The 22,815-nt window shown below is 42.9% G+C and overlaps 5 protein-coding genes across 6 annotated transcripts in view; 3 read left to right on the forward strand and 2 right to left on the reverse strand.

Moving 5' to 3' along the window:
* The window catches only part of LOC126561488 (uncharacterized), a 581,387-nt gene extending 569,345 nt beyond the window's left edge, over positions 1-12,042 (forward strand). For both annotated transcript variants that reach the window (XM_050217664.1, XM_050217665.1), the window contains exons 3-8: positions 8,237-10,083; positions 10,152-10,399; positions 10,474-10,668; positions 10,752-11,121; positions 11,487-11,587; positions 11,670-12,042. In XM_050217664.1, coding sequence (XP_050073621.1) covers positions 8,237-10,083; positions 10,152-10,399; positions 10,474-10,668; positions 10,752-11,121; positions 11,487-11,587; positions 11,670-12,042 — 3,134 coding nt within the window. The remainder of the gene's footprint in view (positions 1-8,236; positions 10,084-10,151; positions 10,400-10,473; positions 10,669-10,751; positions 11,122-11,486; positions 11,588-11,669) is intronic.
* The window catches only part of LOC126563527 (uncharacterized), a 387,646-nt gene that overhangs the window by 194,008 nt on the left and 170,823 nt on the right, over positions 1-22,815 (reverse strand). The gene's annotated exons all lie outside the window — the stretch shown is intronic.
* The window catches only part of LOC126562593 (replication factor C subunit 5), a 431,263-nt gene that overhangs the window by 131,181 nt on the left and 277,267 nt on the right, over positions 1-22,815 (forward strand). The window lies entirely within an intron of this gene.
* Positions 1-22,815, forward strand: part of LOC126562792 (craniofacial development protein 1) — a 170,308-nt gene that overhangs the window by 30,036 nt on the left and 117,457 nt on the right. The gene's annotated exons all lie outside the window — the stretch shown is intronic.
* LOC126563544 (protein dead ringer) overlaps positions 18,676-22,815 on the reverse strand; it is a 97,264-nt gene continuing 93,124 nt past the window's right edge. The window contains exons 9-11 of the mRNA XM_050220190.1: positions 20,920-21,251; positions 19,952-20,844; positions 18,676-19,127 (exon numbers count right to left, since the gene is read on the reverse strand). Of these exons, the coding sequence (XP_050076147.1) occupies positions 18,676-19,127; positions 19,952-20,844; positions 20,920-21,251 (1,677 nt within the window). The remainder of the gene's footprint in view (positions 19,128-19,951; positions 20,845-20,919; positions 21,252-22,815) is intronic.

Here is a 22,815-nt window from a genome sequence, read left to right on the forward strand (position 1 = left end):
ACAGTCGGTTTATGGGTGAAGTACGTGCGATAGAAACAGGAAAGAAAAACCCCCAAAGCCAATCGGTAAAGCCTCTCGTCGCCATACCCAGTCAAGGACCACTTTTCATTTCGCTGGCCGGTCGCACCTATATAAAATCCGATTGAGGGGAGGTTTTTGTTTTCTTCTCTTTCCGTGCAATTTCGTCCACCAACGTTTATTTTCCCCCAAAATCGATCGCTGGCGACCAGTCCATCGAGGAAACTGTTTTTTTTTTTGGATCGAGTCAACTGAAAGCACCAGTGAAAGTAAGGTAGGGTTTAGTCGGATGAAGCTGCAGCGGTGGATTAGCGGGATTTGGGCTAAGTAAAAGTCTATCTTTTCCTTCTGACTTTGTGGATTTATTGCGCAGCTAGTCGGAGCTTTTTAGTTTTGATTAGACGCTTGTTGGATGATAGTTTTTGAAGGGTTTGTATGAATAATTATTGAATTTTGTAATGGAAAGGATTTGAACCTCGATTAATCTTTGTAGTGAATCATTTATTTCAAGAGTAAGTTTGAAATACAAATCTTTTGGTGTCTTATGTACATATATTCCAGCAAGGTTTTCTATAGGAAGGAATACTCTTTCCTTCCTTAGCTTCTACTTTTAGCTTCAATAATGTATTAAATAATTATTAAATAAAATTTTGAAAAAATATACTAACATAGCCATTAGATAATTTGTACAATAAATGACAATAGACGAACATTTAAAGAAAATGGAATAACGTGTTAAGACCCTATCTAAACATTAAATTCTTGAATAAAATTTAGCATTTTATAACACAATCTACATAATTGCGATTTCTCAAATAGCGGCCAGAGATTTTAGAGCTCTTCATGTGACGTCTTGAGTGACGAGAAAAAGAGATTGATAACAGCAAAAGACTATTTGGAACTAAGCTTTAGCCCTGACCAACGAAAACCTCGTTTGATTAGCAACTTCGACTTCTTGGTCTTGGCTACAAAAATGATAGAAATGAAATGATGTTCTATTGGACGAAATAAAGATCATTTTAGAGTGCATTCGATCGGGAAGGTGCTAATTGTCGAAAACATTTTCACAAGTGTTGTCGGTCGCTTTTTCTGAGTTATTGGCTAATGGACCGCCTTGACTCAGACGTGGAATTTTGTATAACATGTTGCTTCATTAAAGCAAAAGCTTATTTAATATTTTATAAATAATAAATGAAATAAACTAGTTCCTGATGCACCCGGCGATATTTCACAAATGATTTTTAAATTATCACCTCTACTTTTGACGGCTTTTCCATTAGCCCATTCTGTAGTAAATGCCCATCGATCGAAAATGAAAGATAAGACACAAATGCACCATGGAAAATGTTTTATTTATCACTTTTTAATTATCGTCTCGATCAGATAGTGTTCCCATAGTTGGTAATATTCATAACGGCTACGAAGTGTGATAAAATCTGCGCTAATCATTTGCTCAATCTTAATCTCAAGTCAATAAAGAAAACGAGGAAATAAATGCCACCGAAAGTCACCAGTCACCTATCAAAACGATCGTATGCATCGATGTGTGCAGGCCGACACATCACTAAAGATCTCGAATCGTCACATTATCGCTTGTCGGGAATGTCAGTCACGTGCGCTATGTTATTGGCGCATATGAAGGCAAGGCAAAGCAAAAAGCTGGTTTTATTAAACCGGCTGTCTGCTGCGTGCCAACTATTTGTGTGAAGGATTGAGGGAGAATAAAAAAAAAGGCAAGCCCCAAGAGCTAGTTTCTTGCCGAAGATGCCGGGCAAGAAGTGAGCAATTGACATTAATCCGCGGTATGAGAATCGGTATGCACATAATCCGCAGTTATTTCGTGTGGGAAAAAAGTCGTCTAAAAAGGGACAAAAAAGTAATGGAGGAGCAAGCAAGGTACGCGTGGAAGAAGGCAAACTACAATTCGTATTCTATTTAAATCCGCGCCAGTCCCTAGGCCAGTGGCAGTTGATGAAACTTGTGTAAATATTCATTTAACTGGGTGTAGTAGTTGTATGCTGCTGAGCTGTCTTGATCAGGTGGGTGTGGTACGCGAAAAAACTGCCAACACTAGGCACAAAAACGTGCCACTGCCAGCTTTCGTATTGTGGCGAGCTTCGCTAAGTGTGGATTGCTTTTCCTACACCCATCCGGGAGAAAATAGAGGCCCACTTGTCTTGGTGCTGAAGTTTGTGAAACGGCACTTTGGTGTTTTATGAAAACTTTTTCTTTACCCATCGGCGCTACGTATGCAATTGTTTGTGGTGACACCGACGCCCCATCTCTTTTAATGCGGTCAGCTTTGACACCTTCGCGGGCATGTCCCAGCCCTTTCGATGTAACAGTAATGCTTCTCCGCCTGATGATGACGATGAGCATTTTTATTGTTTTATTTTTTTGTACAAGACACAACAAGGTCGTTCCCTCGAAAATGGGAGGTTCTTCTCAACAGTTTCCATTTTTGGAGTTTAATTTTAACCTCTTTCCCAATACGCCTGTTCGCGCCTTTACACTAAATGGCACGCCGGGAGAAAGGTTTGGAATAAAACAAAACAAAACAGTCAGGTAATAACCGGGCGGACCTTCCGGTGGCGATTAGCTGCTACAACATAATCTCGATTCTCAACCACGATTCAGACGAGATTGTCGGTTGTTGGTCGAGTCTAGGGAGGGAAGTCCAAACAATCAGGCCTCCACTTTCCTCAACGTTCAAGGTGTCATTCATTCAATTTATTAGCTTCACCATCGATCTTATAAACACCTTTCGCTGCAGCACCGGTGCCAGTTTGTTGAACCGCGTCGGTAACCGATTAATGGAAAAGGAAAGGTTTTCTCGCCACCGGTCAGCAGAGTTCACCACTTGTCGGACAAATCGTAACGACGTGGTCGCTAGTCGGGTGCTGCTATAAACCAAGTGTCCGCGTGTACCACTGGAAAGCAGTACAAATTGGCAAGTGAAGTTAGTGAGCAAAGTGGTTAGCCAAGAAGACCTAACAGAGCTACTTAGTTTTATCGTAGTTCTTCACATTCTTTTGACGTTTGCACGCAAGTAAGCGTCTGTCGGAAAGCCAATAAGCGTCTGTTTTGCCCTATCCGATTGATTTGACTTCCCGACAAGTTGAAGAAACTGAACGGCCAATCGGTTACCGTGGCCATCTCAAATAGCTGCAATTGAGTACAATCACGATCGAATTTCGTTCCTCAGCGTTGTGAACATTCGGACACATTCGGCAGAAAGGTCAAACGTATCTTGTGTATGCCCGATCCATCATGATGATGATGAATTTCCCTTTCATTGATCGTCGAGTCAAAGGCAGCAGTATTTCGTAATCAAAACTCTTTTTATCTCACCACACCCCACCACACCGAGTGTTTGTCCTTGAAGCGTGTGCATTTTTTTCGTATTTTTTTTTCTCTCTACCAAAGATTGTTGCTAAACGGTTTTGTAACCGTTTTAAAAAATTATTCAAATCAACTTAAGCAACGAAGGTGTGATGTGTTTGCATGCGCGAGTTGATAGCGGATGGTAGCGTTACGATACGGGATAATTATGTGTATTCATCGTAACTTAATTATGGGTGTGATATGATGAATTTTTTAGGGAACCAAATTTGTTTCTATTATTCAGTCCAGAGTACAAAAAAAAATGGGGACCGGATGGTTGGACGTTAAAGCTATAAAAGCAAACGGTGGGCTGATTATAGGATTAACGGAGCGTTTAATTGTGCGATGGATTGCTTACTTAAGTACTTGCCAGAGTGTGTGTGTTTGTGGTGAGGTTTATGGGAGTAAAATTTTGTGAACATTAATATTAACCTGTTGCTGGTGTTGATAAATGGAAAAAGCAAGGAAAAAGAATAAACATTTTTAATTTATAGTTTTTTACTTTATTTAAGACACTCATTAGATGGGCTGATGTGTTAAATCGTGTGTCATGTCTTTCATGACATTAGTGTACGTTTACTGTCTTGGCTGAAATGTTTATTTGACGTCTTAATATTATGTTTAAAATAACTAAACGAACCCTCTTTTGAGTTTTAAGTTGAAGGGTTTCGATCCGTATATCCTTTTGAACTCTTGTGTGCAATTTGTAATAGAATTTTCACCAGTCTCACCGAAAGAAAATTTTAAAGAAACAATGTTTACAACAACTTTTCCAAAATGTGTGTTGAACTTGTTTGAATGTGGATGCTACTACTGATACCGATGTACTGAATTATCCTCCAACTATAAACTGATAGTTTTTTCTTCCTTTTTGAATTCTACAACTGATTGTAAAATTCCACAGTAAACTTTCAAATTTCCTCCACTGAATAAAATTGTCCACTATATTTCACAAGAAGCTTGCATTAATCCACTGTCTGTTTGCAAAAATCCATTGAATGATTTAAAAAATCCATTATATGAATCAATTCTCTATGATTATTGACGTAATAAGTTTTATTATGTTAGAGGAAGTTTCAAACAATAATAAACCACTTTGGTCTTTTATAATTTTTAAAAATAAATTTTCGAAACTTTTATGCAGCTAATAAAATTCTTCCTGTAAATTAAAACATTTTATAACCATTTATACCAAGTTATTTTATAGAAAAATAATTGTTTTTTTTAAAGAGGTGCAAAAATACAATTAGTGTAACAGTTTCCTTATTAAAGAACATATATTTTCAATCAATTTTTCATGATGTTTGTTCGCTAAATTTAAATTATGTTTTTGCTTTATGCTAATAATCAATATGTTTCGTTTGATTGCGTTAAAGGGCGTACTGTAATTTACAAACCTTTTACTAGATAATTTGTTTTGAATTATGATTTATTTCGAAACCACAATATCCAGTACCCAAAAAAATTGTTCACTCTTGTTTGCATGGATGACTCAGAGAATGATTTATTTGTACCAAAAAAAAAGCAGAAGGTGTTTCGGGATGTAAAATAGCAATAGTGGTGGCATTCAATCCTGTTTGTCATACGGTTTGGCGAATGCAGACCCCACAAAACGCTGGGCGAGGTGTACGAATTCTAACTCCCCGTGCCAAAGGTACACTGGTGGTAAGCAATCCATAAGCAGTAACGGTTATTTAGTCAAAGTGGTTCCAGCCCGTTTCCTTTCGCGCGCGACGTGAGTCGAAACCATAATCAGCAGCCAACAGCAGTAGCGGATGGATGAGAGAGATTCAATTTTCAAACCATACATTTCGGTTGCAGCACAAACACCGCGCATATACAAACACACGTTGAATATCATCAATGCATTTGTTGCTGGATATTGGTGGAAGTGGTGAGGAGGACGAGTGGTGGGAGGTGGAGCACGGTAATCTTTTAGAACCCAAGGGGCCGCGCGGTATGGTTTGATTTGTGACATTCGCCAAACGCCAAGAAAAACTCCCTTTAGCGATCGGGCGGCGTCTCTGTGGACCTGACGAGCGTCATCATCATCGCCATCATCCCCGTTTCGATTTCGGTCACGGTCTCCATGAAGCTTTCGGAGCGGGCGAGACACAAGCATCAGTAATCGAGGGTGTGTGGGGTGCCTGAGTGGTGGAGGTGATTGACGTAGGCAAAAGGTGAATGTTCCCAAACGCGGCCAGAACCTGACGGTGTTAAGTGTTATTCGCACCTGATTCTTCGACGGCAAACCAGGCAACATTCGGGGGAGTTCGGGGTCTTTATGTAGATGTGTGTAGATGTAGAGGGTGACGAAGGTGGGAGCGAGGAGAAGATTGTTTTGGTACGTTGAAAGGGGAAGCGTTGGGGAAGCGAAGGGAATGAAAATGTGGCGGAAATTCTTTACCCATTTGGAGTCATTTTAGGTTTCTTTTTGTGTGGCAAGGTACCTCTTGCCAGTCTAGTTGTGCTGTTTCTGTTGCGCTCTGTTATTGGTGTGGCAGTGGGTTGTGTGGCTGTGTGTTTCGACGGTGCCAATGTTTACACTTTACCTACATACATAAATTACCAAAACGAAGGGGTATTTATATTATTTTATTTTATACCATTTTTTTGTAATTTACACCAAGGGTCGGTCGGTGACCGATAGCGATATGTGTGTGTGTGTATGTTTAGCTACGAAATTGAACCTTATTTGGGGTGGCAACTGGTTTTGATGTTTGTTGTTTGGTACATGCCATCCACAAACCGAAGAGAGCCTCTGCATAGAGCGAGTACCGCAAGTCCTAACACCGAACCTTGCCGGTTGTTATTGTAAGTGGGTCCCGTGTATTTAAACAATGATAAACGAATGGTCATTTCATAGTAGAGCAGAATTATCGTGCTCCAGCGCATGGCCCTCCATTTGTTTGTTTGTTGGGGAGATGCAATTCAAATGTATTTCTAAGCGGTGTTAATAATCCCGTGCTGCATAGCTTGATAAGTACTGGTGTAGCAATTAGCATCTGCTCGAATATTATCATCTTGCACCTCGAATGGCAAAAGCTGGTGGTCCCTGTGAGGAGTAAAACATAGAAGTTCGGGTCAGAATGAAGGGATGCATGCTTACGACACTAAATATTAAATATATTCATGACTTAAAAAACGATGGGTAATGGCATGTGTCTGGTTGTTTGAAGTCCTGCCAGGACCGATCAGTAATTGTTCCGTTTAGTCTAGGAAATTATTGGCAGCAGGTCCACTGGTTGAGGCCTGACTCATAATTTGCAATGGGTACTTGTAGGTTCAACTTTTTTTTTTTTGCCGGATCATTTGACGATCTCTGAGCTTTTAGCATAATAAGCTGAGACTGTTTCTTCTTCGTATAAAACTTCTTCATGAAGCTAGTAACTTCCGGTTAGCATTTCTTACTATATATGATCCCGTTCGCCGATAGTCCCGAGCGAAAGAACAGCACAAAAGAAACATTTTCAACTTGGTATAAGAGAACGATTTGTGATTAAAGGTTTCCTCCTTCATCATCAATCTAGACCACGACGATATTTGCAACTCCTTGTCCACCAGCAGCTTTAGTTTTGTTATGAGAGATTGTGTGCTTCTCAAACATGCACAGATTAAACAGGTCTATTCAATAACTTCTTGTTTATGATCTTCAATTCTTTTTAAATAGATTTTCTTACACACTAGCCTAAGTCATGAAGTGCTGATGACGTTTAGAGCTGTCAGGTGACAGGAAATCAGCATCCGTTTGATGTACATGTTCCAAAAGTCTGTGGTTAAGAAAATGCTTCGAGTCGTCAAACTTCTTTGCTAAAACGCATCATTGGAATTACTTGATATCTTCTCTTTGAAGAGTTTTTCACATACTTCGTTATTCTATTTCATGCCATTCTAGATAACAGTAAGGTGCAAAAGGATCTTAAAACCATCCTAATTAGAATCTTAGTCTCCAAAAGTATGGACATTTAGAGACCGATTTGTGTAGTTATTGTGTTGGTATTGCTGACGAGTGATGAATGTTTCTTCATCTGTCTCCAGAGGCTTTGAACTCTAAGTTTCTATTAACTTTATAAAATAAAATCCTTTTCCGTTCTTCAAAGAATTAAAAAAAAAAGATCTGATTGTTCAACACAACAATTGAGTAGTGTAAAAGGTTCTTAGATTCGAATTTGAAAGTAATTCACGCTTCTTGTTTTAAAGAAATTTTTAAAATAAGTTGTCTGCAGATGACGTGTGTTGCCCAAAGTCCTAACCTTTTCCCCCTTCGTGCCGACACCGATGAAAGTGTTGCGTGCTTTTGTTCATGTTTCTACGCTGCGAACGAAGATGCGACCAGAGAGCAAGTGAAGAAATAATATACGCTCGAAATGAGTGAACATGATGGGATTCCAGCAAAAAAGGGGGTACACCTTCTATTCCTTTTCTCACCCAATCCACCTTCAATTGCTTTATGACGCGTAACGAAAGTTTGGTGCGCTGGTTAATAAATTGACCCGCTTCGAACTGGTGTGCAACGATCGTGTTTGCGTAACGTTACGAAAGCCATCGTCTCGAAACGGAAGCAAACGTGTGGGACGCGTGGGTTCGTCCGTTATCGTCCACTCACTGGTTTGGCAAAATTCCGCGCCCCCTTGCGTGGTTGCTGGTGGCCTACTGTCTCTTATATAGATGATAAAATTTTATCGATCGTTGTCGACTAGTGCCGAATGGTCGGTTTCGCACAAGCGATACTTTACAGTAGAGTAGATGTATCTTTGTTTTACATTTTGAAGTACAGATAATTAATGCGACGTTTTTCTCTCTCTATCTATTCTCTTCTCATCCCAATGAACAGGATTGAAGAAATTTCTCGCCCAATATCCGGCCCTGTTCGAGATTAATGGTGATTTTGTGCACATCAACTCGTACCAATCGAGCAGCCCGGACGATTCGTCCGTATCGGGCAAGCGGGACTACATCAAGGAGGCGAAAGATTACTTCAAACACAAGCTGCTACAGTACGGTAAAGGGACGGAAGTTCCAATCCGCAGTTTGCTGGGCCACCGGAGTCAAGCATCGCCCCAGGTTCGCCACATCTCCGGTCAGCATATACGCGAGTTTACCGAGTTTCTGCTGAAGCATCCGGACACGTTCCAGGTGATCGATAACGAGAATGTGGTGCTGGTTGGATGTGAAGACGAGGAGGAAGTGCCAGCCTCGGAACGTTTGCATCTACCAAACTCGACAATCGATACACAGGCCACGCAACAGTTGCTCGATTCGTTTGCACAGGTGATCGAAATCAAGGGCCCGATTCTGGTAGATCAGCTGTTCCACATGGTCACATCGAACTTCCCCCAGGAGCAGTGGTTCCACATGTTTAAGAATCCGAGCGATCTTAAGACGTTTCTGAAGCTGTTTTCCGATTGCTTTCACATCCAATCGAATCTAGTCACGCTGCTACAGAAACCGAAGCTTTCGGATGCACACATCCGACAGGCGCAGGATAAGCTCAACCTCTCCAACAGCACGTTCGGTAGCAGCAGCACGCATAGTAGTTATAGCTTAAGTAACATGACCGGCACGTCAGCCGGCAGCCCCCAGAACAGTCTGCAAACGTTCGGTGGCAGCGGTAGCATCGGTGGGTTTGGCAGTGCGAACGGTAGCAGCAACACGAGCCGGACAGCTTCACCCAAAAACATGATCGGAGATTTCAAGCTGAACGAACCGGTTTCGGTGGGGCTGGTCGGTGGGAATGCGGGTGCGGTCAACAATGTGGCATCGCTTGCGGCCAACAGTAAGAGTGAACCCAACAGTGGGTTTGACAGTTTGCTCATAACGAACGATTTCAAGATGGAAAGTTTGTGCCCTCGGAACTGTCCAACGGTGACGAGTTATGCAAAGGCATCGCTGGTACCTCCCAAAGGAAGTACGAACGATGCGGGCACCAACACAACGGTATCGTCCGGTGGGAATGCGGTGGAGGTGACGAATAATGGACGAAGCACTGGTGTGAACGAGAGGATCGCTAACCACCAACAGACACAGCAACAACCGGCACAGCAGCAGCAAACGGCCGGCGCTCCAAATCCTAAGAATCAAACACTCAAACAACGAATCAACAGTCTCGTGATTAAAACACTTGCCGAAAATCTGGAAAAGGACAAACACTCGATGAGTGCGATACAGACGACGACACAGCAGCAGCAGTCGATTGGCTCAACGGGTACGGGAACGGCGGGTGCTGGCGGTAACGCGGGAGGACAATCAGGTGCGATGTCACCAACTCCACCAGCAACGGCAGGTGGAAATCCGGTCCATTCGAACAACTATTTCATCGGTGACACGTGGAAGATCAAGGTGCTGCAGAATACGCGCGTAATCTCCACCGTCAAGGAGTCACTGTTCGTCACGAATGCCATCCTGAAGTCGGCCCTCGAAGAGCAGGCGATAGTATCGTTCGACTGCGAGGGCATTAATCTGGGCGTTCGAGGACAAATCACCATGGTGCAGCTTGGTACGACGCGTGGCGAAGCGTTCATCTTTGACATTGCCACCTGTCCGGATATGGTGGTCGAGGGTGGTCTGAAGGAGATACTGGAGTCGGAAAAGGTGATCAAGGTGATACACGACTGTCGGAACGATTCGGTCAATCTGTTCAATCAGTTCCAAATTCTGCTCCGAAACGTCTTCGATACTCAGGTAAGAATGTTTGCGTTGGTGTTGGACACAGAAACAGAGGGTTTGAAACATGCAATTTTCGTTCCCAGTCGGCGCACGCTGTGCTACAGTTCCAGGACCAGGGCAAGCAGGTGTACAAGGTGAAGAATGTGTCCCTCAATACGTTATGCGAGATGTATAATGCGACCGTGAATCCGATGAAGGATCAGCTGAAGAACGTTTATCGGCGTGACCAGAAGTACTGGGCACGGAGGCCATTGACCAGGGATATGCTGCTGTACGCTGCCGGAGACGTGCTGATACTGATCAACGAACAGCTGTACCTCAACATGGCAACGTAAGAGCAGTGTTGGGTGTCGCGATCTCTTGAGGTTACTTTAATGAATTGTTCTGTGATTTATCCGTTAACAGATCCATCAGGCCAGAATATCGCGAGCTGCTGTCGGAGCTGTGTACTGAGCAGATTTTAATGCTAATCCGCCCAGTGGACGTAAAAATGCGCAAGAAGCAGCGTAAGGTACGGTCGGAAATACAGGACCTGAAGGTGAAGCTGAAATCGGCCAGCAAAAACATCGTCCTAAGCAACAGAGAAATCCGACTGTTGAGGTAAAGTGATTTTGAGGAAGGAACAACGCGCTCGTCCGACTATTGCGTTCTAATCATGCACATATTGCTCGTCTCGCCCACAGGTACATGGATCTAACGGAAGAGGAAAAGGAAAAGCTACGGGTGTCGTACAAGGTGGCAAAGAAGCTGGACAAGCTGGAGAACTACGATCGAGATCGGTGCGATCAGAGCGATTCGGATGATGAGTGTGATGTTACGGAGCAGGATTACCAAAGCATGGACAGTGTACCGTCGGACAATTCGTTGCCGGGTACGGGGACGGGTACGGCTGGCAGTGGCACATTCTCACCGAAGAACTCGGAACCGCCCAGCCTGACGGAATCGATGCAGCTGATGGATGAAATCCTTTCCAACACGACAATGGATCGCATGGCAAAGATTGATAAGCTGGAAGCGATCCTGTCTGCCGCCACACTGCTGCCAAACGATCAGGTAATTATATTGGTGGAAGATAAAATTTCTTACTACGTTGCTTTCTCGTTTATCTAAAAAAAATCATTCGAGTTACACAAGAGTCAGTAACCGGTTTGACTGCTACAGCTTTATTATGGATAGGATCATGTATCAGTTTCAGTATAATTTTTAGTATTCTTTGTTTAATGGATGGTAGTCATGTGCTATTATTATATCATAAAGGATATTGCTTTATTTATTTTCATGCTCTGTATTGACTTTTTCTTTACCATTCGACAATGCTCATTATCTATTTATTTGTGTTTAAAATTTGAAACTTTTTACAAAAATGCTTTAAAAAACGTTCATTCTTTTTTTTGTTTTATTCACCCACCACCTTCTAGTCCTTTGCTGACACAATGTCCAGCTTCAATGCCAATACGATCGTAGTTACTAACGACAATATTCTACAGCCTGCAAAGGAAAAGGACGCCATCAATAAAGGGTAAAGTTTTATCACTTATCTTTTTCTATTTGCTAAACAAGTTCCTTACTGATTGTGTCGTTTCGATTACATTTTTTATTAGCCGTGTGAGCACCAAACCAAGCTCGAAAATCGCCGCACGCCTTCAACACTCGATCACTCCACCGCCACCACTAGCATCGTCCGGTTTGGGTGCGTACCATCACCAACACCACAACCAACCGCCACAGCAACCGGTGTTGCCGCCGAAGGAAATGAAGGAAGCAGCCTGCCAGACGCTCAGCACGGGTGACATTGTGATTACGAAGATATTCTTCAAGGAGGACCAAGACAAGAAACAAGCCGCTCAATCAGACAAAACGGTGGCAGCCGAATTGCTCAAGAAGAACGGTACGACGGTGGCTGCTACTGCCGGTACCGGTGGCGAGCTACTGATGAACGCATCCAGCCCGCAACCGCAGGCTCAAAGTGCTTAAAAAGGTTTGCGGTTCTCTCCAAAAAACTGCACATCGCCGCATCACAACGGGGTATCACGCTCACGCGGGAAGGATGCATGTAATTCGAAACGAGCGGAACAGTTAAGGCAGCAACTTATATAAGTAAGGTTTCTGACGTCCCTTACGACGTGCTTTTTTGATAATCGAAGACGATGAATACGAAGCAATAATTTATGTGCGTTAATTTATGTTAGAACCTAGCGGGAGGGCACCATTTTGCTGCCAGTGGAGTGCCCTCTTGGTGTGTCCACGATCCCTGCATATACACAGTGACACAAACGGGACAGAGAGCAGATTGGTGTGTGCGTAGCGCGAATAGGCATATATTTTTTATTCAATATTTATACCCACGTTAACGAGGACTCTTCCCGAGCGAGTGAGAATGACCTAGTAGTATAGGCTTCGCTGTAAGGACAATTTTCTTACATTCTTTTTTGGATTTTTTTTTTGAAGCAAAACTACTACAAGTGTGATGCATTAATCGTGTTTAGGTGTGCGTTTCTGTTGTTGTTGTGCTCTAGTAATATTTGGTAGTCGTGTGGAGCAAAGCAAAGTCGGAACAAAAACGGTGTTTTTCAGGTCATTTAAAAAAAGTGATCACATGTTTAAAACAGTTGTTTGTTTCGAGATAGCAAAGCTTGAAGCAAATTTTGATTTATTGTTAAAATCATACGGACGGTTTTGTGCTGAAAGACACTTTAAGGCAATATTAGTCGTGCACGGAATTAATGCCCCACTTCATAGAGAAAAGTGAAAATTGTATAGCATATATTAAAAAAAAAGAAAATTATATATACACAAACACATCCATAAGTTGAAGTTGAAAACAATGAAAAGTAGGAAAAATGTAATCAATTGTAAAACTTTTTTGGGATAATTGATCGAGGATCGTAGAAAATGCCATCTGTGTGGCAGGATTGGTAGTGAATTTGATAGTTAACATAACCCCCCCCCCCCCCCCCACCGGGGAACTTACACACCTTATATATACATACACACACATACATATACAGATTGAGAGATTAGGTAGATACAGCAATCATTTAATTGAATTATGACTTTTCAATCAAACAGTAAAACGAAGGTTTTGATGAGATAGTGAGCTTTAGACGTGTTTGGCAGCGGCAGCAGCATACTCAGCTATTATATATCTTTATATATATATATATATATACACACACCCACGCGTGCATATTACACATTGTGCATAGAAACGTATACACCATGCGAATATACGGTTATACGCTTGTTAGAGAAAGAAGGTGGAAAAAGGAAGTAGAAACTCTAACACATACACACGCACTCTGTATTTAACTGGAATGTCGGAGCGTTAGACGAAGGTTTAAAGCTATAAGCATGATTTGAATGACCGAGATGCGGAAGGAAAAGGATACTTTATATCCCTAGCGTGTGTAGTAGGTAGTTGTGGACATATCATTTTGTTTGTGGACTTCGAGAAGATTATTGAACTAACCTTTATACTAACTCTTACCATCGATGAGCGTAGGGAGTAGTAGTTTTGCTAAACATTCATAAGGATACTAATAACAAAAAGCGTACTAATATGTAGACGAGAAGATATCCGATAGTTTGCTTATCGGCTTTATATATATACACATAAACATTTATGTACGAGGTGCCGAAAAATCATGCGAAAAAAGTCTAGCGTGAAATCATTAGACGGACGGGTGTGTGTGTGTTGTTGAGTTTAGATGATTACATGGAATGGAAATAACGAAATAATAATATTAAAAAACACACATAAGTATTCAACCGATACGGCGTATGGGTGAACATAACCGAAAGCGGGAGTTTAAATTTTGGAATTTATATAGGCAACGAAGAGAAGTGACATGCCGTGGACAAATAATAATACATGAGCAAAGCTGTTAGCAAACGTGACAGTTTTAGGCAGGAGGAAAACATATATTACCTATACTATACAACATACGCGAAGCAGAAGAAGTGTAGAAGCAGGTAGGGGACCGGGTTTTTGTTGCGGGTTAAGATTGTGAGCACGTCAACACCGCCGGGTGGGTTTGCGGTGGAGATAGAAGATGTTATAGGAACAAATAAACAATTGTAAATTTGCTAAAACTATTATTTGATGCGTTTTGACATGATTTGTATTATATTGCGGTTTGATTATTATTTCTAATTTTTCTATTTTCTAATACTCTCAAGAGGTAGAGCGTTTATTCTGTGCAGCACTGTAAAGGGATGAAAGAATTTCGTAATGAAATATTTCATATGAAAGCATATCGAAACATTTCACTGAAACAGCAACGTACAGCGTGCTTTAGTGGTGGGTACTGAAACTAAATCAATAAATATAACAATCTGTTATTTGTGGTAGTCATTCCGCAAAAAAAAAGTTAATTTTCACAATAACTGAGCAGGGGATGGTAGGGTCAGGCTTGAGTGTTCCAGAGAAAGATGTGCGACATAAAGATGCATCCAACGGTATGCTGTACGCCCTGATCGGACCAAAACTCAGTGAGTTATCACCGATTTTCCACGGGAATGCTGTTTTTTTCCGCTATAACTCAGCGAGGGGTGGAGGGATCGGGTTGAGGTGTTCGACAAAAAGATGCGCGGCTTCAAGACGTATCCAACGGTATGCCGCACGCCAGGATCGGACCAAGCACGGCCGAGTTATCACCGATTTTCCACGGGAATGCTGTTATTTTCCGCTATAGCTCAGCGGGAGGTGGAGGGATCGGGTTGAGGTGTTGGGCAAAAAGATGCGTGGCTTCAAGACGCATCCAACGGTATGCCGTACGCCAGGATCGGACCAAGAATGGCCGAGTTATCACCGATTTTCCACGGGAATGCTGTTATTTTCCGCTATAGCTCAGCGAGGGGTGGAGGGATCGGGTTGAGGTGTTCGGCAAAAAGATGCGCGGCTTCAAGACGCATCCAACGGTATGCCGGACGCCAGGATCGTACCAAGCACGGCCGAGTTATCACCGATTTTCCACGGGAATGCTGTTATTTTCCGCTATAGCTCAGCGAGGGGTGGAGGGATCGGGTTGAGGTGTTCGGCAAAAAGATGCGCGGCTTCAAGACGCATCCAACGGTATGCCGGACGCCAGGATCGTATCAAGCACGGCCGAGCTATCGCCGATTTTCCATGGGAATGCTGGTGGCAGAAATCCCCCCCCTTCCCCCCGCCACCCCTGGGATTTGGAAAATGCCCCTTAGTTTCCTTTTATATTCGAAAATACGTTGTGGAGGTCTTTTTGAAAGAAATTTTAAGAAAGAAACTAAATTCAGGACAAATATCATAAAATTGGGAAAACACTCCAAATTGAGCGGAAAAATATTTGTCATGACGGAAAGAAAATAATTTTCGGACCACTTTTAAAATTTCCATTTGCTACCTCTTCACCTAGTATGCTCTCCTGTTACTCCAGGTCGGATTTTGCCGCATCGAAATCGACAAAAATCTGGCACAAAAATCCGACCAGGAGTAACAGGAGAGCATGATTTCGAAGAGGTAGCTCGGGTCGGCCAAAAAATTCCAAAATCAGTTTAAAAACCGGCGGCAAAATTTAATGTTGAATTCCAAACTTAAAATTTCCAACGCAACTTTAATTTGGATTTCGAAAATTAAAAGTGGATTTGGAATTTTTTGGCCGGCCCGAGCTGCCTCTTCGAAATCATGCTCTCCTGTTACTCCTGGTCGGATTTTTGTGCCAGATTTTTGTGGATTTCGATGCGGCAAAATCCGACCAGGAGTAACAGGAGAGCATACTAGGTGAAGAGGTAGCAAATGGAAATTTTAAAAGTGGTCCGAAAATTATTTTCTTTCCGTCATGACAAATATTTTTCCGCTCCATTTGGAGTGTTTTTCCAATTTTATGATATTTCACCTGAATTTAGTTTCTTTCTTAAATTTTCTTTCAAAAAGACCTCCACAACGTATTTTCGAATATAAAAGCGAACTAAGGGGCATTTTCCAAATCCCAGGGGTGGCGGGGGGAAGGGGGGGGGGATTTCTGCCACCAGCATTCCCATGGAAAATCGGCGATAGCTCGGCCGTGCTTGGTACGATCCTGGCGTACGGCATACCGTTGGAAGCGTCTTAAGGCCGCGCATCTTTTTACCGAACACCCCAACCCGATCCCTCCACCCCTCACCAAGATACTGCGGAAAATAACAACATTCCCGTGGAAAATCGGTGATAACTCGACCATTCTTGGTCCGATCCTTGCGTACGGCATACCGTTGGATGCGTCTTGAGGCCGCACATCTTTTTGCCGAACACCTCAACCCGATCCATCCACCCCCTGCCGAGTTATTGCGGAAAATAACAGCATTCCCATGGAAAATCGGCGATGGCTCGCTCAGTTTTGGTCCGATCCGGGCGTTCCGCCTGCCGTTAGATGCGTCTTTATCCCCCCAAGACGATCGTCAACTCCGCCCACAGATTGATCCATCACCTTATTCTTTCCACAAACAAAACTTAACTCCATTTATCGATTTTTATATTAATACAAGTGCATTAATTTATTGAAATATTAAAGAAAAAAAAGGTAAAGTACGATTCTTCTACCCTTTTTTTGTTTTCTTGCAACATAAGCACTGCGTTTCGACTACTTTCACACAGCGCGAAACGGAAAAACGGAAACGCGGAAAAGTGAACAGCCGTTTACGCCTAAAACGTTTGTGTGTGTAGTAGTATCATTATTAATAATAAAAAAAAAACTTAAAACAATAATCATCCTACCAGGGAAACAAGCGGTTCGCACAATTCTTTCTGTTGCTACACAATTATTGTATTTTTTTCCTTTTCGCTCTGATTCGTTTAATTGTCCAGCTTTCAAGTAAAATATATTTAATTCCAATTTAATGTTTCACTTCCACACATACATGCTATTTAGTTGGCGATAGTTAACTGTAGTTTTGACGCCGTGTTTTTGCCTCATTTTGTAAACTACAGTATATGCTGTTTCTTTGTGTGTATGTGTGTGTTTTAGTATACTTCATTGTCCAATTGTGTTTTCCTCTCTTTTCAGATAAAACCGAATCATAGTTCGGAAGCATTTCTGTTTTCTGTTTTTGCTCACTAACACTAACACAAAGTTGTACAATCAAGAGGACGGCTCGGCTAATTGCTAAGCACGGTTTTGTTCTTATTTTTGCATCTTGTCAACTATTGCCTAGTAAGCAAATAAAAACTCTACTCAACACAGCTACACAGCTACTACTACTTCCACTATACGTTCTGCTCTGCTGCCTTCTCGTGTCCTATCAATTGCTAACTCCATAAGTGTATTTGCGATAACGTTCCTATCCCACTATCAATCATTTTCTTTTTCCAGCTTTTTCCCTCTTTACCAAGGGAAAAACGTAAAAGGAAAGAGAAAGCAAAACCTAGAACATATTAAACTTTCGTATAAACGTGTGTCCCTTTCTTTTCGTTTGGCAATCGCCTGTTTTAAAAAGATGAAAGTAGTTATGAGTAAAATGGAAGTGAAAAATGAAAAGAATAAAATAAATTTAAAATATTTTTTTTCAACTCGCATCTCACTATTATTAAACATAATTTTTGGTTCTGAAGAAGAGCAAATTAAAAAAAAACAAAGAAGAAAAAGCGACGAAAAACAACACGATAAAACTGACAAGATGATTCTACATATGCTACATAAAAGAGTTGTGATTACTTGTGATTGAGGAAAGATAAAAGATAAAGAGTGATAAGCCACAATGATTATCAACTCTTAATCGATTCATTCGCGAGGGTTTCGTATCAGACATTGTTCTTCCCGTTATAGCTAGCGTACACTTGGGAAATAGAGAGTGAAAGTGCCTTATCTTTTCCTAGTTTTTTTTATGTCATTAATGATAATGCATCTTATATGAACAAAAGTAGATAAATTTTCAATCCTACTAGAAGATAAAAAGTAGAGCTCTACTACTTCTTACACACAGACAGATCTCTTTAGTGGTTGTTGCAGATGCTAATTCTATCCGTTTATCAGTATATGATCGTCATTCTGTATGTGGAATATGATTTAATTTTGTATCATACGTAAAAGAACTCAAAAATGCATTAAATTATTTGCACATAATGATTAAACTAACGATGATTCGTTCTACTTAAACGTTACATGTAGTGGGAAAAAAAGAACCACGATACAATAAATCTAAAAGCAGGAAACTACTATGTATACATACTTTCAGGATGCGTGCGTGTGTGTGTCAAGTAGATATCGAATGCTTTGGCGCACCTTTTTTGCACACATACACACAACCCGAACGATCCCCGGTTTCATCCTTCAGTTTTTTTTTTTTATAAGTTACTCGCTTCATCCACACTAAGAACTAATAAGATCCCGGCGCTAGAATCGTGCAGCTGTGCAACCGGAAAGTTAGACGGGGCCGCTCGGTCACCCTATCTTGACACCTTTGCAGTTACGAATAAAACCGGAACAAGAAGCGAGGTTAGAGGGAATACACAAGCGCACGGGCGTTGAGAGGAAGAGAGCACATTTATGTCCCGGGTGCTGTTGGTGCTTGGGGGGGGGCGCGCGCGTCCTCGCGCGTGAAAAAAGCGGCAGAGAGCGGGAACGGGGTATCCGGGTCTCATCACACTGGCCCACCAACCTATGACACCATCGATCTTGCCGGGCTGGTGGCACCCATCGAAGGAGCGCTCGGTGGAATCACACTGTCCTGTTGCTGCTGCTGCTGCTGCTGCTGGATGCAGGTTGGGTTGGGAACGGGCGTCGTTGCGGCAGCGGCAGCACTACTACTAGGCAGACTGTTTGCGGTGGTACCGTTCGACGAGGATAGTGCTACCGGTGGGAGATCCACATTCGAGTTGATCGAATCACGATCATCCAGCGGTGAGATGAGTGCCGCACTGGACTTCACCGGCGATACCATGGAACCGATCGGGGAGGCGGATGTAGCCGATACGGAGGAGGAGGGCGGTGTCGAGGTCGGTGCGGAAAGGGTGTTGGAGGTGAGCGGGTTGGCGAACAAGACGCCTTCGTACTGGACACCGTTAAATTCCATCGTTACTACGAGCTTTTGATCGCCTTTGCTTGCGTCGCCTGTAAAAGGTAAGGAAGGGTAAAAAACGTGTATTAGTAGTCTAGAATTACTAAGATAAGAGGTAAGTGTGTGTGTGTGTGAGAGAGATAATCTGAACAAGCGTCCTCGATCGTGATCATGGCGATTATGTTAACAGATGGAAGTAATAGTAGGGTCTGCTACTTTTCTCATACTATTTAAACACTCCCCTGGGACAGCTGGACACCATTTTTAATGTCCTAGAAGTTACTAGTAGGAACCTTGCGAAACAAGACCTTAGAGCCTTTTAAAAACAGAGAAAGAAGTTCTGTTGTAGTTGGGAACCTAGATAAAGAGCGTCTCGAAGGAATCTCGAACGCTTTCTAGTAACTTCAAGGTAATATCGCTACAAAAAGTAATAATTTTGAACAGCGTTATGGATCATTTCTGGTGGCAAGATGGCAGCTTTTTACAGAGGACAAATTCCGGTAAAGAGAACAGTGTAATGCGACCGTTAAATACAACAGAATCTGATGAGGGTACCCCTCAACGCAAAATAACTTAACGTAACCTTGTATCGTCTCTCAACTGATTTCTTCTGAGATGTTGGGGACTTCGAGACTTGAGGGACTTAAGGAGATGTTGAGGATAAATCTATGAGAGAGGATAGACTAGAAATTGATGTCCAGAAGGAGTCTAAAAATTCTAACGAACTGCCCAAGATCGACTCAGCAAAAAACTAAAGCTACGTATATGAAGAATGCTTGTTAGATTCGTTCCGAGGACTCTTTTGGAGGACAAAGTTTGAAGATATCTCAATTAGGGATGCTCCAAAAATAAAAAATAAAAAAATCGTTTCAATTACCTCGACTGATCAACTTAAACTGCATGCCGGAAATCCCTAGCGGAGAGCTAAACGGATCCGTCAGTCCCGTTCCCGCGCCACTGCCGCTCGTGGACAGATGATTTTTCGAATGGTGCAGCTCACTGTCCGGGGTCAAGCTGAGCCGATCACCGTTCTCATGCTTGCGGAGTTCTCGCGCCACACGCGATTGTTGCTGCTGGTGCGCGTATTGCCTTTGGTGATCCAACAACTGTTGCTGCTGTTGATTCTGTTGCTGCTGCTGCTGTTGTTGTTGCTGACTCGGACGCTTCAGCTTATCAGCACTATCGCAACGTAGCCGCTCGCGATCCAATATGCTTAGATCGAGCGTTGCGAGACTGTGTTGCTGTTCGCGCTGCTGCGCGGCAACCTGCTGCTGAACACGCTCTCGTTCACGTTGCTGCAGATGTTGTTGCTGCTGTTGTTGCTGCTGTTGCTGCTGCTGCTGCTGTTGTTGCTGTAGATGATGATCGGCAAGGCTTAGTGCAAGCGGGTGCTGATTAACGGCTGCAGCTGCAGCAGCCGCAGCGAATTGCGCACGCAACATGTCCTCTTCCGTAGGTTCATCCTCCATCTCGTCGTCCTCGTCGTCTCCATCGTCGTCCAGCGTGGGACGGCGCCCGTGACCACCGTTCTCGCGCAGGTTGATCGGTGTACTATCGGACCGGGCGTCATCTTCATCGTGCGAGGAACTGTTTAGCTTCTGCGGCGTTAGTGAACGGTTGTGATGTGAATGGTGATGATGGTGGCTACGTTTGGCCGGTGGTCCTAATCCGTTGCCGTAGTCTCGTGGATCGCTAAAATCGACCGGATGATCACGATCGCGTTTGATCGCCGACATGCCATGATCGGGCGATTCGGAAAGATCGAGAGCGCTGTGGGAATCACAAAAGAAGGAATCGATTAGTATATTTGTGGACGAGAAAAACTGAGATCCGATCCTCTCTTACCTTTGCATGTTATTTTCTGGGCTAGTGTTGAGCGAGTTCGGTGGACTGTTCGGGCTCGGGTTGTATATGTTCCAGAGCGCAACACGTGAAATATCGATCGCATTCAGCGCGGACAATTTGTCCGGACTTTGCGCCCGGCCCATCTCCTTCGGCTGGAACATCTTGATGTAGTTAAGCATGCGCTGCTCAAACTCGGCCGGCAACATGTTCGGTATTTGGGCGACCGGTGGCAGCAGCCGATGATGGTGCTGCTGCTGGTTGACGTGTGAAACCAGCGATAGTGGCGGCATCTGTGAAATGCCCTGCGGAATCGGTGAGCGTTGTACGGATGGCTAGAGGGGAGGAAAAACAAATATTAATTAAGATGCCATAAACGCAGAACGAACTGTAGTTCCCTTCCCGAGAGTTCTTTCGCTGGAGTAGTAAAACCGTCCCTGGCACGATTTAATGAATGGGAAAGCAAGACCGACCGACCGATCGAACGCATGAATGAACGGATTCCATTTCCGCTTCGTCGTTTGCATCGAGATGTTTTGGTGTAGTATTGTATAAACGCAAAACAAACAACATCCGATTGGATCACGTTGGCAAGACCGATTAGTTGTTCTTGGTTCTTGGCGCATTCCGCTTCCCCCTAGGCCACCATAATTCGATATACCATGCTAAACTGGAGTTCTCGAACGTGAGCTGTTCTTCGAGCAACATGTTGTTGGAGGCACGATTTGGACGCCCCTATAAACCGTGAACCAAACATGAGCGGGCAGTGTCGGAACACTACCAAACAATAACTCTTTAACAGCGATATTTTTATCCATAAAGCTTCAGTTGTTGCTGCAGCCCTTTGTGAAGACGCACAGACGCTTTTGCGATCGTTTTCCGCTGCAACATGAGCATTGAATCAAAGTTTATTGATTATTGACTATGTTTATGGTTTTGCAGATGGTTCCGAAGAACGGTGATCGTAAAAAGAGGCAATGGCAATTATTTTACAGTACCGATCAATTGCAGCTGCTTGTTCTGGAGGCAGAAATAGTAGAAAATCAAGCAGTAACAATGTTTGAAGTAACAGTAGGAGTAATAATTAATGAAAATTGAAGAGACTACATATGTAAGCATGGGTGTGAAAAAGGACATCAAAATGTGGCACAGCGTGTAGTATCGGAAGACAAAAATTAAATTAAATAGTTAAAACTAAATGTTACTTCATACGAGATAAGTCTTTTTTTTGTAGTAAGATGGAGTATACGTTTTTGAGAGGATCTAATTTTAGGTTCGGGAAAAGTTTCCCTACGGATGTTGGTCCCGCACCCTTGTAGAGCTTTCATACTTCGTCGGAAGCATTAGGAGAGATCGGCGGTGCCTGAACTTTGATCCGCAGTTAAATAAGCCTCCTGGTTAGTCCATGAAAAACGGTTAACCTATTCAACCTCAGCAAAGTTGGTGACGCCAGTCCTCCCAACGCAGTGTCAGCAGATATGCGAATCCACGCCTATCCGTCTGTTTCAAGTAGACCTGACAAAGTAACAAGGAACTGGGCGAGAGTTTGGAATGGATCATTCCTGCGCGTGATCGATTCTTCACCGGCGGATGCTTGTTTCCGATTAGTTCCTGTGTGCTCCTAAATAGTACTCAAGGAACAGCTCCAAGAAAGTCTCCAAAAGAATCGATGAAAAGCGATCTGAATGTGCTTGGACGATCACTTTTCAACCAACAAGCTATCAACAAGTCTAGTAACGCTTTCGATGGCTGGCGTGGCCTAGTAAATCGTTAAGTCAAGACGACATGACTTCAACGATTATCTTCGCAGTACATTTCCATTTGACGAGATCTCCACCCTCTCCCCCAATTTGCGCCCACTGAACAATCCGTGTTTGACGCACCTGTACCAACGAACTT

Source organism: Anopheles maculipalpis, chromosome 3RL, assembly GCF_943734695.1.
Source record: "Anopheles maculipalpis chromosome 3RL, idAnoMacuDA_375_x, whole genome shotgun sequence".
In the NCBI taxonomy this organism is placed as follows: Eukaryota; Metazoa; Arthropoda; class Insecta; order Diptera; family Culicidae; genus Anopheles; species Anopheles maculipalpis.